The sequence below is a fragment of the Phaethon lepturus genome, unplaced genomic scaffold (assembly GCF_000687285.1).
Source record: "Phaethon lepturus isolate BGI_N335 unplaced genomic scaffold, ASM68728v1 scaffold14956, whole genome shotgun sequence".
Lineage (NCBI taxonomy): Eukaryota > Metazoa > Chordata > Aves > Phaethontiformes > Phaethontidae > Phaethon > Phaethon lepturus.
In genome coordinates, this window is record NW_010545708.1 from 4,640 (window position 1) to 21,532 (window position 16,893).

Below are 16,893 nucleotides of genomic sequence, written 5' to 3' on the forward strand. Positions count from 1 at the left end.
CCCCCCCCCCCCCCCCCCCCCCTTAAGATGCTAGTCTCTCTAAGGCTCCAGAAATAGGAGGAGATTTCCAAAGCAGGATTTGGACTGTAAGCAGTCTGAACCAATCTCTGGGAGAATCCCTCTCACTTTTGAGAAGTGTTACCACACCCATTGGAAGTAATATCAGGTGCCTAGAACAAGGTAAATTCAGGACAAAATTTTGAATTTTATCAGTAAGACATGACTCCTTTCTATGCAGTTTTATTTTTTCACCTCCGCAGGTGGTTGCAGTAGCATAAATGTGTTTATCCTCACACACCTTGATTTCCTTCCCCATATACTAAAGTGAGATCACTTTTAGATTTGTTCTTCAGAAAAAAATAATCACGTTTCCCAATTCAATTGCTGATGTGTATCAGAAATTTGCCTCTGCAAGCGGTGTATTTATAAATAGCCAAAATTCATACTTTATGACCTCCAAATCTAGAACTCAGACACAGCTTTGCATCTTTTGAGCAGACCTAATTAGAAATGGCATACTGCAGTGGCAGAACACACCTACATGCATGTAAGACTTTCTTTGAAAGTTCCCATCGGTATTTTTTAAAAATTATGAGTATATAGAACATTTACAAAGAAAGATGGTTAGGTTTTCAGATGTTTTGTCTTATGAATTCAAATAACTTTCCTGAGTATTTGACTAGTAGTAGAGAAGCCTTACATACTCTTACCAAAGCTTTCTGAAGTTTCCTGGAGAACACCGCATGCAAGGGATGCACTGGCTGCTAATCTACCTGGTTGCACCAGTATGTATGAACAAAACTCCTTAACAGAACCAAGAATTTCCTGCTTTTTACTTACAGGATTTCTATTCTGCTACATATAGCAAACCCATTATTTCAGGCTGTAAGGAAAGAGTTAAGCTTTAATAGATCATGCTATAAAGACTCAGCATGTTGTACAAGAACTGCTTTAATTCACGTGTTAAAAATCAGAGGGACATTAATTATCGCAGTGCTTACAGTCATTATCCTGACAGCCTACAAACTGGAGAGGGTGCTTAACTTCACAGGAAAGTGAAAAGGTTGCTTTTGAGAGCAATTAAAACATCTCTGTCTATCAGGGAATAACCTATTATGTCAAAACATGAGAGTTTCATGCTGCCTGCTTTCTACACAATACTGTCTTGCATTAGTTCTCATGCTTTAGATCACTTCTTCCTTTTCACCTTTTCTTCCAGGCAAACCAGGAGGCCTTAGTGCTTCAGAATCAGGAGACACTATTTCAGGCAATCTCTCACACAGACTAAACTACCTCAGATTCTTCTACAACTAGGTTTTCTACCACAGCACCAACATTTTTCAACAATACTTTTCCTTCCTATACAACTTTTTAATGCTTACTTTTCGCTCATGTAAATTCATTTTGTAACCATTATCCTCTTTGATTTCATGGTCAATGCATTAGTTTAAGTGACCTCTTTCAGGATGCTTCTTGAAGGCGTGTTAACCAGAAAGAATCCATTATGAACGGATTTGTTTGCTCTACATTATGTGAGTTGGCTAGAAGCACACAAAATTACAGCTCTAGCTGGAAGGGGCTCTCTTTGTTGTCAGTTTTGAAACAGGCAGGAGAACTGGAATCATAACATATTCTTGGAAATCCATTACATGTTTACAATTTAGTATTAAGAGTAAGTGAAAGTTATATGCATTTAGGAAAAGGTTTTAAAGCAACTGCATCCTTCTAAAATGTCACATATTTGTTGTACACACATAAAGCAAAACACCACCACATTTAAAAATCAGAACACCACCATGGGTGATTTTTTTTGTTTGTTTGTTTTTTCTTTTTCTTTAAATTACAAACTAGAATTTTGACAGTACATTTATAATAATTCTAATAAGTCTATATGAAACCGAAATATCATTTTAATATATTACCACAGTTCACACATACATAGAGCAAAAGGTAAATATTCCTTCTGTTTCCTCAACTGAAAACTTTTTTAGAAATATGTATGCATTTAAGAAAGATTCATCTTCCAAACCCACTATTTGATACAATAGAACATGCTGCTCTTATTTTTTCCAACACCTTTTTAAAACAACACCTCAGTAAAATACCTTATTTTCTGCAATAAACAAGCAACATTTATTACCGTCTCCTTTTCGTGGTTTAACAGAGCTGACTTCTTTTCCAAACTGGAAATCTGCATCCTGTAACAGACCACTGTCTCCTTGCATTTCTTCCTCTATCCCACTCTCAGATGAGTGACCACTCAATGTCCCTTCATTCCAGTTTTTATAGTTTTCATCAGAATTTTTTCTTCTGTGTTCCCTATTTCTTCTGCCCAGCACTGATTCCAGCTCTGTACTTCCATCTGTGCTTGTTCCATTACAGGCTTTAGGTTGAGGAAAATGTTGCATTACAAATCCCACAAACTTCTTTCCTCTTTTAGCAGCTTCATTAACCTGTATTTGTAACAGAAATTTATCTGCAAAGTGATTTTAGAATTGCACGTAACTTTAAAAACCCCAAAACTTGTATATACATGTTATGTTTAACTAAATCACTGATTTTCAAGAGTGTAAGAGACAAAACACTACTATAGGAGGATGGCTTGTCTTTGTACACTGCCCATGTTTCAAAGTAAATGGAAGTCTTCCAGTATGTCTTTGGACTCAGGCCAAATAAGGTGGGCAACACTGGTACTGACTTCAGTGTATACAAAATCCTTCATTTAGAACAAAACCAAAGCATTTTACTTGCTGTGTCATAGTGATAAGCAGTATAGCCTGGTGCAAGAATTAGTACTGTTTCTCTAAACATGTGATACCAGTCATATTAAAATTACTGACCACAAATACTACAGAAATATCCATTTGTCATGCATCATGATTCATTATCCCCTGGTTCCCTTAGAGGCTACTCAGCTTCACTATTACTGAGAATAGTGAAGGAGCAGAGAAAGGAGGGAGCTAGAAGCAAATTAAAATCCTCTTAACTCTGCTTTCAGCCAGTGGTGGGTCGTCTTCTCCGCACTCAAGTCTCCAAATACAACTGTAGAACACATGCCACCTATGGGATGTGTCTGTTCTTGGAGAGGGGGCTTTTGCTGGGGTAAGGAGTGCTGCTGTTTAGGAAGGTGATCCCATTGCCATCTCGTGCAACAAGCTCCCCTGTGCAGTAAAGCATTTCCAGGAAAATACAGAAAACCCAGCCCAGAAAGAAGAAATCACTTGGGAAATACTGGATTAGTGACAGCAGAGACAGCAGGATCTCTACCCAGTTAACTCAAACTATTATTCAAGAGAGTGAATAACACTCAAACAGCTGATGGTACTACAACTTCTTTTTAGTACCGTGATAGACTGAAGTGTTATTATCTACCATCATTATGTATGTACAGCAATGACATGATATGCCAATCACTGATTATACAGAGCTACTGCTTCCAAGACAACCAAAATAATTTTAAATGTGACAAGCAACATGCAGAAAGAGAGGTAATGACCACAATCTTTTTCCTGATATGCCAAAGTCTTATGGGTTCAGATCTTTCAAAAAAAAAAAGTAAATTTATACTGGATTACCAGCTCAGTCTTTTTAAAACACTGGGAGCATTTTAAAAATAATTTTATTTTCACATACTACTTCTGTTCCAGATTTCCTTGCAAGACAATCACTGCTAATTTCAAGTATATTTTCCTTTAAATGTTTGCTGGTATGCTATACAACCAAACTGGCAATATGCATATAGTGTAATGGAATCCGCCTTTAAACTTGAAACACCTGAAGATTTCAGAACAAGCCATTTAGAAATTTAAAACAACTCTGTGATCATTTCAAAGAACATTAAACATCTCCAATAAGCTGCTTCTTTGACTTCTTTCCGTGGCAACTAATGTAAAAGATATCACTCCAACTCTTCTAATAACAATGGTTTCCTGTTTCACTAAGTTTTCAATTTTGTAGAGGAAGTTAAACACGAAAAGAACTAGAACTTGCATTCCAGTGGAAGTTTAGTTTTCTTAAACTACACAGTATTTTCAAAAGCTGTGCCAAATGTTTAATACAGTTACTGTGTATTTTATATTTCTGTTAAAGAACGAAAAAAATCACTTAGAAAAGTAATATGTCTTGTTCATTAGGGATGCCTTCCTTAACCCAGAACAACACAAAACTTCAGATGTCTAAATTTATTAATGTATTAATTTTATTATTTTATTAATATTTATATTAATTCCAGAAAAAGCTATCATACAAGCATCTTATAAAGATTGACTGAGAGAGTTTGGGCCTGATTCTGCTTTCAGCGGTATAAGTGGCCAGTCTCCCAAAGCTTTACAGGGCTTAAGTCCTGTAAGTCCTAAATTAGAATAAGCAACTAGCGAAGAAAAGTAACTACTTTCGCAACAAGAAAAGACTTTGTAGCTTCTTATAAAACAAACCAAGGTTAAAACTCAAAACTAACAAAACCATCAACCACTAAATATAAAACTTATATGTAAGGTAAAAATAAAAGTCTGAAGAGAATTTGAAAAAACTCTCCATTACCTTTTCTAATAGTTCTTTCACCACCTCACTTGTCAATGTTTCATACATTAAAGGACATTCCTCAATCACCAGCCTGGGGTGCCTTTGTCCTCTGGGTGCTACATGCTTCTGGCTAGAAGAAAAAGAAAGAAAGCAGTCTTTGTCAGTAGTTTGCTGCTAACTTGGGCAAATACTTGCATAGAGAATTCTTTTCTTTTGGAACAGTTATGAATGAAATACTGGCAATGCTTCTTCATACTTTTATTTATAACTTGGCAGTTTTTGGCATTTTGTCCTGCTTCTTACAAAGTGGCAAGTACTGTGTATTACAATGTCAGGGTAAGAATATTAGTATTTAAAGGAATTTAATCTGAAGACTATCACTAGATATCTTTTGGTAACTAAGCTTTACTGACAAAGAGCCCCACTTCTGTAATAAACAAACCCAAAAACCTCCAATAATGCAAAAAATAGAAGTTTAAGCTATAAATGTAGCAAGCACAAAACAGATTGAATTTTCTAAAACACACACTATGAATAGAAATGGTACTTTTACACTGTTAACATGCTGCTGTTCGGTTTCTGTAACTACAGCAGAGTTGCAGCTACTGTATGAAATACAATGTAGGCAAATACTAGAAATATAATACATTAACAATTACTTTGGGTTAGGTAATATTTAAATCGTTCAGATTTGAGGATTCAACAAGCTTTAACTCCCATTTAAAGTTGAAGAATAGTACTAACCATGTTTTATCTAAAGCCAGTTAGGTTGTTACTTGGACAATATACATATATTGTGTGTGTATATATATCACAATATATCAGTATATCAATAATATAATGGGACTTTATTTGATGTTTCCCTCATGCAATCTTTTGCTTTAGAATGAAACATCAAAGCTACACACACAAATATAAAAGTTTACTTTCCAGATAGCAGTTGGAGAAAAGGTGTATTTGTCTACAGAAAAACCAACACAGGTACACATGGCACCTGCATAGGAAACTGGCAACCTACACCCAACAGTTTTACTTGCAGGCTGCAGTCTTGCCCTTCACCTATTCAAGGGCCTAGAAGTTCAAACCACCACTTCATAAGGATCCTACATCTATAGGGATAAGGTGAGTTGCGGGAGCTGCACACTGGCAATATAAGCTCTTAGAAACCTCAGCTCCAGAGAGCAAGTATTCTGCTTTTCTTACCCAAGCATTTGCCCACATGGACAACATTCACTTTGTTTGCAGATGACTTTTATAAAGGCAAGTTGTATGAACAGCAAATACCATGGACAATGCTTGTTTAAGCAAAGTGTTTAAGAAGCTCCCTCAAATGAACCATGTTTTACAGAAGCTTTACTGGAGTGCAAGGCGCACCTTCCAACTCACACCCTTCTCATTTTCCAAAAGAAAATGAAAGAACCTCTGTGCATTGCAATAGGACTCAGGAGAGAAGAGGAAGCACGACAGCTCTTAATGCAGTAAGAAATCCACTTTTCTAGCTATTCACAATAAGAACAAAAGGTTATTTTTTTTTCATTCAAAGGAGACAATAGTAAAAATTCTTTGCACATTTTCTATATGATCACATGGTGATCACAATGCTGTGAAAACAAAAGTAATGAACACTATGGAGCTGGAACACAAACAAATTCTTAACTCTCCCTCAGTGTCAAAACCAAGCTTTTGATGCCCCCATCACAGAATGATTACTGCCTTCTTAAGAAGGAAAAATGAACTCTGACAAACTAATTCACACTTTATAGGCAATTTTCCCTGAATAATGCTCTCTTTTATGGGAAAAGAGAAATCATGAAAGTTTTGAAAATGAAGAAAAACCAGACATGAGAGAATTTAAAGCAGCTTACTACTCTTAGTGTTTTGTTTAATCTTGTACTCGCTGCGCGTTCTAGACAGATAATAGTTATAAAAGTGCTTTAAAAATAAAGGGGTAAACTAAAAATTTATCTTCCCAAAAATTATGATAAGCAGCTTTGGATTTTTGTTTGGACATTTACTAAGGCAAAGTAAAAATTAGCCTATTGTGTGCTTAGTGTTACTGAAAAAACATTACCGACTTGCTTACCTTTCTAGACAAGGAAGAGTTATTTGATTCTCTGAGGTGCTCATTTCAAATTGGTATTAAATTATGCACATTGAGCAATCCACTTACAAATGGCTTTAATAATGGACTTCAAATATTCAAATTATTTCACTGTTACCTTAATTTTAATCGTGAAAGTACCACTCGATACATGTGACTTGCAGGAAAATTCCTTCTATGTCCAATTGGCAATATAATAGGATGAACAGCTCCTACAACATATCCTTTGCTGTAATATTCTTCCACCTTAGATGCTATATCCAACACAGAATTGATCTTGATAACTTCTGGATTTGAGGAAGCTAAAAGCACAAAAGCAGAAGAGAAGCACATCATACTGTGTATGTCCATATACTTTTTGGTGAGTTCCTTTTATTTAAACCACACAAAATCTATCCCAAGGCATTTACTAAAAAAGCTACAGTTGTATCAGTACAAGAAAAAGCAGATTCACAGCTGATTCAACAGTATTCAACTCGTTGAAGTACATATTTTTACAAGTTAATAATATCTATTTTTAATCTATTTGGCAACACTTTTTGTTGGATCTAGCTTTGCCAAGATAAGAGCTGCACATCAACATCTAAACACACAATAGGTCTGAACTTAAAGCAACTATTTTGCCTAGCCAAAACCTTAAACATAGTGAAGTAGTATCCTTCAACCCTAGTTGTGACGTAAATTCCCATAAAATGAATTTAAGCCTAAAACAATTGGTTTGTTGTTCTTAAATACTTTTTTCGATCTCTTAGAAGCAATCTGTGGATTGTAGATTGAAATTTTAACATAGTCCCAATTCCTTTTTCCAGTAGACCTAAGCACATGTCATCTAAGGAAGCTATGTGGTGTTACTAGTTTCTAAGGAGCATCCCTCTTGGCATGCGCAAGCATTTCCAATCAATAGGCAACAGCTAGGTACTACAGAGCTATTGGAGGAAACTACATAAAGGGAAAACTTTTTGGAGAACCTTTTTTGAATGGTCTGATCCACAGCTTTTGCACAGAGAAAATGGAGATTCCTCACTAGTAATAGCTTATCATATTCCGCCACAGTATGTCTGATGGTCAGTATTTCCTGTTCCCCTCAACTCCAGCTGGAATTGTAGATGCTCTAAGAGCCTCCACAAAGCAGGACATCAATACTTATATACAGACAGTAACTGAGAAGTAATTTTGCCAGCATATATTTGTTATCATCAAAATTTTCATCTTTTACAGATATGAACTCTTATGACAAGACAGCTTGGCTTGGAATTTGATGGTCTATCAGTGATCCTTGCTGCAAGTGCCATGCTTTTTGTATTCTGATGGGTCCCTCTCTTTGCAAGACTTTCAGTGCACTTAGACCAGTGTTCAACCATATTAAAGGATACCTCGATTGGAATTAAGAGATCTCACAACACTAACAGACAAACATTTTAAAGGCTGCTTTCAACATTGCCTTTTCAAATCATACAATAAACTGAAAACAATTAAATACACTAATTTTCTTTTGATTCTTTTCTATCACTTCTTAAAAATTACAGAAAATAGACAAATGCAATTACATAAGTCTCATTTGCCACTTTGTAAATGCATTCCTTAGGAGTTAATTTCATGTTCTTACATCCTGTTACCTACCTGCCCTATATCGTAGGTGGGCAATAGCAAAGAATTTATAGACTTTATCAAAGACACAGCAAGTCACTAAGTCTACCTATCCTACTAGTTTAAAGTATCATAAACCAGATACATGCATCTTTAGTTTGCCTAAATGCTGTATTCTAGCAAACTGAATTAGAATTCTGCTGGTTCATGATTGATGTGTTCTGTAAAACTTCAACCTCTACTGCTTTCCCACTACAAAATGGGGATAACAGTGATATATACACACACATTATGGAGTGCTTTTTTTAAAAAAAGGAAAACAACACAACAACCCAGAAACTAATGTTTTGTAACACACAAATGCTTTTAAATACCAATTTTTACTAAAGGGAAAAAAGAATGAAGGCCTACTTTGCTTGTCAGTGTAAGAGCCTCAACAGCTCAGAAAAGCTATCAAGAGAAAGCAGAATAATGTGTACCATGGGAAATGTACACTACCAAAAAGTATCACTAACGCATATATTGATGGCTTATTGCTGGTAACTAGCAAACTCAACCCATTAATGTAAACTCTGCCATTCTCAGTCATAGGTCCTGGGCTGTTGCACTGTCTTATGCTACTTTACCTGCCTTTATTTTGAAGCAGACAGTACATCACAGCCCTCCCTTTCACAGACAGATGGTATTTTGCCCTTTGTAATGCCTCCAACCCATGATTCCACTCTCAGTAAATCCAGGAGACAGTAAATATGTATTGATGAAACAACTGCTCTAAAGCCCACAAGCCAAAAAACCAGGAATATATGCAATGTGATCATCACTTCACGCACTTTGCAGACGTCTTAACCATTTTTCATTAAGAAAATTTCCTTCCTGATGGGCTGTCAGCAGGTAGCCAAAATACTTTTACCAATAACAGAACTATAGCTAATTTGCTAGCTGTATAGTAAGCTTCAAATTCACAATATTGAAGATGATGACAAAACACCTACTTCATATGTATTCATACTGTTATTTAGAGTGTCAAGAACCTCACAGCACATCATCTTAATGGGCTGCATCAACATGCCTTCTTTTCCCTATTAAGGAGAGATGTGGAAAAGGCATAAGCATTCTGCTTGAGTAGGAGCATTTAAACCATGCCTATGTTATGGTTAAACTAACCTCAAAAAATACCAGCTGTTTCTGTAACTGAGATGAGACTCATGATTGAGACCATAGAACTTACAATCTTTGATAGGCATTTAAAAATTACAGTTCAGAGTCCACTGCTCCCTTTCCTTTTTACTATCCGATCCCACCAAAAGTCACAGTCTTATAGATTCATAGAATGGTTTGGGTTGGAACGGACCTTAAAAGATCACCTAGTTCCAATCCCCCTGCCACAGACAGGGACACCTTATAGACTAAAAGACTGTCTACAATTTTAGTGTTTGGCATTCTCCTGATGAACATGAACCTCTACAGAACTCAAAACCTGATTTTTTACAGTAGGGATGGGAGTATTTTAGGGACCAGGAAGGGAGAAGCCAAGGTACAACACACTGCTGATAACTAGTTAAGATGCACAGGGACTCCAGCCAGCAAATTTAGACTACAGCATGGTTGACCTAATCTGCATCATCGCCTGGGAGAAGATCAGGGACTCCTGAAAGTCTCCCCAGCAGGTTCATTTCAACTTCACATAGCATAAAACTGATGAAGCAGAGAATAAGGCATATTAAACTGAAATAAAAGTATAAAAAGCATAAATGCATTATCTTAATGCAGGACATAGTATCCTTTATATGATCCTACAGTAAGCTATGTGCAGATTTTCTCTTTTATTTGGTGCCACATCCAGTGGTAACAAGTCACTCAGGCAAACAGAGATCTTCAGATGGTAGGGAAGATCTTGCTCTTGAAATCAGAAGACACAGAGTGCCATGAAGACATAACACAGCTTGACAGCAGAGTGAAAACTAACTTCAGTCTAAAGTGATAAAAGACTCTCACTTAAGTTTCGTATAGCCAAAGGATATTCAAGTTGCAACAAGTATGTCAGCGAGTTGATTGAGGTAGAAGGAAAAAAAAAAAAGCCCAACATATTCCCCACAGTACTTTAGCCAATCCACATGTTTCATAAGCAAACAGAATTCAGGAACACCTCCAAGATAGTATATATACCTTTTTTTTTTCCCCGTATTCATAATCTTAGTTCTAAAGAGTAAAGACCCTTTATTTGCACTTGTTTAATGTGCTTTTTCTTAAGGCACAGCCATCTTTACAACAAATCCTTTACACAACACTTCCAGAAACTTGTTACTTTAAAACACAGCAAAACTATCAAGAACACAGACTATTTAAGAACACTAAATACTCTTCAGTCTCAAAAAGTTTTATCCTTTCTACTATCAGTAGATTAGTAGGCAATTCATGTATGCATTAAGCAGCCCAGCTTCCAGTACATTACCAGCACTGCTTACTCTAAGTTTTGTTTCTTCAAAAAGCACTAGCCAGTGAGAAACTCTGTATATCAACAGAACCACAAATACAGTTGGATGTCAAGTACTGTAACTTAGTAGAATGTGGCTTCTATTAGTATCTTGCAGTTTTTCAGTGAACAGACTGATACTTCTGTACATGAAATACTACTACAGTCCTTTAGAGTTAAAACTAACCAGAGAACAAGTCTTGTACATGAAAAAGTTTCTAAAAATGTAACAAGACACGCACTTATGCTTTCTCCCTTTATCAAACCCTTCTAGCAACTGCATTTACTTCAAATCCTTGTTATTAAGAAGTTCCAGTAGATTGGGTTGTTAAAAAATGCAAGCTACTACAAAGTGACTGCAAAACTGAGCTGTCTGTTCTCAGAGGGCAGCCATCTGGGCTTGTTTATGTTTTTAACTTTGTGGAACAGGGAGTTGCTCTGTTAGAGACGGGACACCCTCGGGAAGGAAGTATCCCACAGAGCACTGTCTGCCTCTAGCTACGCATACAAATTTTGTTTCATTCTGGTCCCGATTTCAAAAGACTATTCAACAACTATGAGTAAAGTATTTGGAAAAAAATAGTAAGATGAAACTGTAAGACTCCTGAGGTATCTGCCAAGAGACTGGGGTGGGCATAAGAGGGGAAACTACTCCTGCTACACAGCTAAGCAACAGACTTACTTCTGCATAGAGTAACAAGGACAACAGCAGCCTGTTTTCAGAAGTTGAGCGCATTTTAAAAAATTGTTATTCAGTTAATGGTCAGGCACAGTGTACTTTCTGAACCATCACACTGCAATCAGACAACCATTACTAAAAGCTGGTACGGAAGGTAGTATCTGACTCACAGGAAACTAGGAAAACCTCTAATAGTTTTTAGCCAGCTTCCTTCACAAGGACAGTTGTGTAATTTGGAGGGTTTGGTTGTTAAAAATACTTCAGTAGTTTCCATTGTAATTTTATCTCAGTGAGGACCTTCGTCATGATTTTTGTTTCAAAATAAAAGTCTTACATTTTGGTTAGCTTTAATAAAAGTATCTAAAATTTACTGTAAGTCAAACAAGACAGAACTAAGTTAAATCTTATTCCTTCCTTTCTCAGAATAGTAAAGATATAACATAAAAAGATACCTTCTAAAGTAAAATCCAGCAATACATATTCATAAGCAGAATCCGTCTTTGTTTCAACTTGTGGTCTCTTCAATGTAGAAAAGATTTTTCCAGGGCTGCTATCATCTGGGTCTTCCAGCTTTCTCAGTCCGCACCCCATGGCAAGATCTGCAAATGATTAAGTCACAGGAAGAGGTGGGGGGAGCAGCAAGATCTGTCGCTCTCACTACAGGGGAAAAAAGTAACCAAATAATTCCCTTTGATTTTGTTTTCTATTAGCCATAAATCCAAGCACAGAAAAAGTCCGTTTCCCAAACCAAAAAGCAAAGGCACCTTCCATTCATTTTTTGTATAGAAACAGTAAGACCATGACGATTTCAAGCTACGAACTTGGTTAAGATTAGGCTTGATTTCACAGCAATGTTAGAGCTGCTACAAACTAGCAGAGATTTTTCCATGCCACGTCAATTTACAGCCAGCCCCCTATCAGTGCTCTCTTGCAGAGGACACCAATAGTGCTTTGTTTGTTCTTCTAGACAGACTGGGTAAGGGGGGGGCAGTAGGGGGAAGAACAACTGAAAAAGAAAGTTAGAGAGAAACTGGTCTGTAATTACTTACCTCCAGAAGTTCTACTCAACTGCAGTAGCAAGTCAGAGAGAAAAAAACAAGTTAGTCAGAATGAAAGAATGAGAAAAGAGCCTCAACATGGTTGGAGACGAAAATCATTTCCAGAAAGGAAGTCAGCTTCAAGAGGAAATTGCTTCTGGCATCTCAAAGGGTAGAAAAGTAAATGAAAAGCAGTTTAGTCCTTATTTTAGATCACAAAGTTAGGTTCCTATTTCCTTTCCACAGGAACTTTCTTCCAAAGGAAAAAAAACATGAACATAATGTAATATACTGTAATAATGTAAGAATATGTAGTAGAAAATTTTCATGTCAAGAAAACCAGTAAGAATCTACATTGCTAGTCATCTTACGTAACTGGTTTTGATAAACACCAAAAAACCGACATTGAAATATTCCTCATTTCAAACGAGAAAGACTTTTTCAATGTTATATATGAATGTAGTTACAAGACTTCATTCCCCAGTTTTCATGGGTATTGAGCAACTGAAAGCCTCTTCTCCTCTGTCAGGCTGACCTCAGTCAGCACAGCCACAGACTTTCAACACTGTTTCTTAAATTTTTTTTTTTTCCTTTAAGTCCTGAAAATTTAGTATAATTTTAAGGGCTCTCATTACTCTTACATTAACTACTGCAAGTCACTTGTAACTGTATTGCACCTGATGCAAGATCATGATAATGCATGGGAAAACAAAGGAACAGTGATTGATTTTCTAAGGCCCTGTTACTGTCAGGGTGGGCAGTTAAAAAATTTACCTTTTTATTTTCAGACTGTATCTAGACAAATTAAAAGTCATCTAGAGAAAACCAGAGATTCATAATACCATTTTGGATTAAAGGAACGGCACATTTAAATTTGAAAAGCTTTTTACTTTTTTTTTGGCCACTGAAAAATACTAAACTTATAAAAAAATGCCCACGCTTTCTATAATCAATCACTGCCTGCAAGTTAGGCATTAACCATTTGTGGTTTTCTTCCTGCTGTACTGCAAGCAAAGTGGTCTAGCTTTTAAGTAACTTACCAGGAATGATTAGTCTGCAGTCTATATCCCCTTTGAAATCCACATTAAAGTTACTTAACTTTGGAAAAATTTAAAAATCACTGAGTGCAGAGCCTATGCAATGATTACAACTTCAATACTACAGCCTTTAAGACAAGCTCCCAGTTCTGGGGAGTTCTCTGCTGAAACCAAGAGGAAAACCCTCAGTGTTGTCTTGATTAAAATTTAGAAAAACATACCAAATAAGCAGAATTCTTCAGCTTCCTGCACATCTGCTTATGCAGAAATTGCTCCCAAACACTATTTTTTTTTCCCCCCCCTCAGTAAAGGTCATCCCTGAATTGTTGCTATACCAGACATACATGTAAACTGTCCACTCGGCCTTGCGAATCCTGCTGCTTCATTCCACACAGTCATTGAGATTCACTGTATCCACCTGTATAAAGCTGTTGCATAACTAAGCTGCAAGTAAAACAACTTCTTGCAGCACTAGTCCAGTTGCCAGCTGGTTACTTTTTGAAACTAAAGATAGCTGCATTTTTACTGAGGCCAGAATATTGTATTTTGAACTCTTTGTGATAAGGCTTAAACAGTATTTCAATGCTTTCACCAAGACAGGATTTGTCATAGTATATACAAACTCTCATGAAATCAGCACAAACACCGTTATGGATAAAAGCAATGGTTCTTATTTTGCGTAACCCAAGATTAGTTAAGTAGTTACAAGCTTCAGTCAACAGTTGCCATTGCAGAACTTGTGAGGGGAACTTGACTCAAAACTCAGTAGACTGAACCAGTGGAACCAAAGATCCCACAGGTCAGAATAGAAAACAAAACAAAACCAATCAAGAACTAGCAGCATCCATCACAGGAGTTCAAAACTGCATCAGAGCACCAGAATGTCTTGGGAGAAGAAAAGGATTGTAGCATTCCTGGATTCAAGAGCTGCTTAAGGAACTGCCTGAATAGCTACAGTATCCTGTTGCAAAGTGGATATAAACTACAGTACGGTTTATAAAGTTTGGAAGTCCATTTCCAGTGACCCAAAACGCAAAGGTTCTGGGAACTGGTATCAGAGGAGAACAGATTCCTAAAACTACACTGTGATTCACTGAGGTATCACAGTAACCCCCACTGAAAGAGCATGTGACTCATTCATTGAAGCTTAATGTAACTTTTAGACTTTTTAAAAGGCAAAAGATAGCCAAACAATAGACCAATTAATCCAAAGGAACTATGTTTCTGTGGAAGGCTTCCAGGACCCCCCTTTGGGTTTTATGCTGAAAAAAGGGAAAAATAATACAAAGATAGTAAAAGCATACCAACAGGAGCGCATGTTCAGTGCTGGACTACTGACATCTTTCAGTGCACGATGAGGCAGCAACATTTCGGCACAGTAGTTTTGATCAGAAAGTGAGGTAAAAAGCCTTACTGTCCACCCTTACATCAGGGTTGTTCCTGTCCCTTGCTCATGATGTACTTTGTTCCCTGTTGTCAGTGTCATGGGAGGTTTGAAAACACTTGTGCAGGAGGCATTTTTGTCTTTCTTGCTACATTACTAAAAACTTACTGAACGTTAAGGACATCATCTGATGCTTGAAACTGATGTTTTGAAAAAGATGTCCCTCTGCTCCTGACTCCATGCTGATTTGCTCACCGTTAGCTGTTATTGGTGTCCAAGGCAGGCTCTCTGTATTTGGTATCAACACTGTAGACAAGTGGTGTTGGCACCCCTTTTTGATGAAATTTCTCTTGCTAGAATTAGAAAAACACCACACTGTTTTTGCAACATCTGTTATAAAACAACTTTAATACAAAGCCTATTTAGAAGAATGCCTTCTCTTCTCCAAAACCAAATATGACCTGTATAAGCCATTTAATAAAATACAGTTTAAACTTTGCCTCCCCCAGCATCTTAAAAGATCAAGAATGGGAGACAGTACCTGACAGCAGTATGTTCTTTTCTCAAGTCATCTGAGCTTCCTGTTGATTAAAATCATAAAGCATAAGGAAAATGATGAAAACAGTGCAGGCAAAGAAGGTTTTCCTTGTCTGTGCACAAACAATATCAAAGTAAAAGCTAAAAATAATAAATAAAAATTCAGGGAAATTGACTTATAAGCATTTAATTTTTAAATGGACACCAAAACTCAAGAAAGATCATAAGCTACTAAATCTGCAATTCAGAGACTCAGCTATGCCACAATCCATAGCAAACATTTCCTTAAAAGGCACCTCTCCTTCTGATTAGGATATGGGCTAGTATGTTAAAAGCAGAAGAAATCATACTGCTTTAATGCTACATTAACTTCAAAAAACTTCAAAAGCAGCAGTGTTTTAAATTTTAAAATATGTAACAAGGACATGGTAAGAAGGGCTATAAAATTTTTCAGTAGTATCGCAATCATGACAAATGACTCCTGCTCAATCACATGATTTAGAAGCGGCTGTCATCTGAGAGGAGAACATGTGACACTTGCCAGCCTGTTAGACCACCACTGGGACAAAAACATCACTGGTGGTCTAGCTGCCAGAAGGGTATTCACTCCAACATTTGAGTGCATGAGCTTACCTGGAATACATTCACTACTACAAGCTGCACAGCCTTTAAAGATCCATTCCTACGCTTGAGGTTAGAGAATAGTGAGCATCAAATATACAAATACCTTAAAACTGTATCAATTACCTAAAGAATAAGTTATTACTATTTACAAAGATTTCACCAACACCAAAACCGACTCAACTAACAAGAAACAGAAGGGATAACTCAGTTCCTCTGACAAAATCAAAATGTAAAGTATTTGGACCAAACGTGTTTCCCACTTGGGATCATAACCACCCATGTTTGCAGCTTAAAGGAATATAAGAGGATCACTTAAAAATAAATAATCAGCATTATTATTGGCTATGGATCAGTCATCACTGACACAGAATGTTTTTAAACAGAAGACAGACACATTTACCAGATACAATGGGCAAATTATAAACACAAGCTAAATTAGCCAGATATCTCCAGAATCTGAGGCTATCTGAACAGCTACAGGACTCAATACATTAAAAAACTCCTAGATATTAATCATCTCAAACTGCAACACTTTTGAACTTCACAGTTGCTCTCTGAACTTTTTTTGGCTTATTTCGTTTTATGACTGAAGGCAAATGTAAAGTTTTTATCCTGTCCCAAGCAACGACAGAAAAAGCAAAGAAATTCCATCAGAAAAATTATGCAATTTAATTGTCAAGTATTTTTCACATCCCCACCCCCAAGAACTATTACTTTAACTAAAACAAAACACTGATATTCAGTTATTTTTTTATGTAAAATGATTTGATTAGAACGGATCTGTCCATAGTTTATTTAAAGCTGTTAGGAAAGCAGCAGTGTTCCATTCTGAAGGCTCCTTGGTTTGGTAATTAAAAAATTTTGTTTTCCTTCACCCAAATTCCCCCCCCCCCCCACCTTTTTTAGAAGAAAT

The 16,893-nt window shown here is 36.6% G+C and overlaps 2 protein-coding genes across 2 annotated transcripts in view; both read right to left on the reverse strand.

Annotated features, from left to right (window-relative positions):
* Window positions 1-12,219, reverse strand: part of RFTN2 (raftlin family member 2) — a 13,340-nt gene extending 1,121 nt beyond the window's left edge. Inside the window, exons 1-4 of the mRNA XM_010289047.1 lie at window positions 11,814-12,219; window positions 6,741-6,924; window positions 4,540-4,651; window positions 2,141-2,453 (exon numbers count right to left, since the gene is read on the reverse strand). Of these exons, the coding sequence (XP_010287349.1) occupies window positions 2,141-2,453; window positions 4,540-4,651; window positions 6,741-6,924; window positions 11,814-11,952 (748 nt within the window). The 5' untranslated portion in view covers window positions 11,953-12,219. The remainder of the gene's footprint in view (window positions 1-2,140; window positions 2,454-4,539; window positions 4,652-6,740; window positions 6,925-11,813) is intronic.
* A 2,857-nt stretch (window positions 12,220-15,076) lies between these two features.
* Window positions 15,077-16,893, reverse strand: part of BOLL (boule-like RNA-binding protein) — a gene marked incomplete at its 5' end in the record, with an annotated part of 29,507 nt that continues 27,690 nt past the window's right edge. The window contains one exon of the mRNA XM_010289048.1: window positions 15,077-15,172. Within this exon, the coding sequence (XP_010287350.1) occupies window positions 15,077-15,172 (96 nt within the window). The remainder of the gene's footprint in view (window positions 15,173-16,893) is intronic.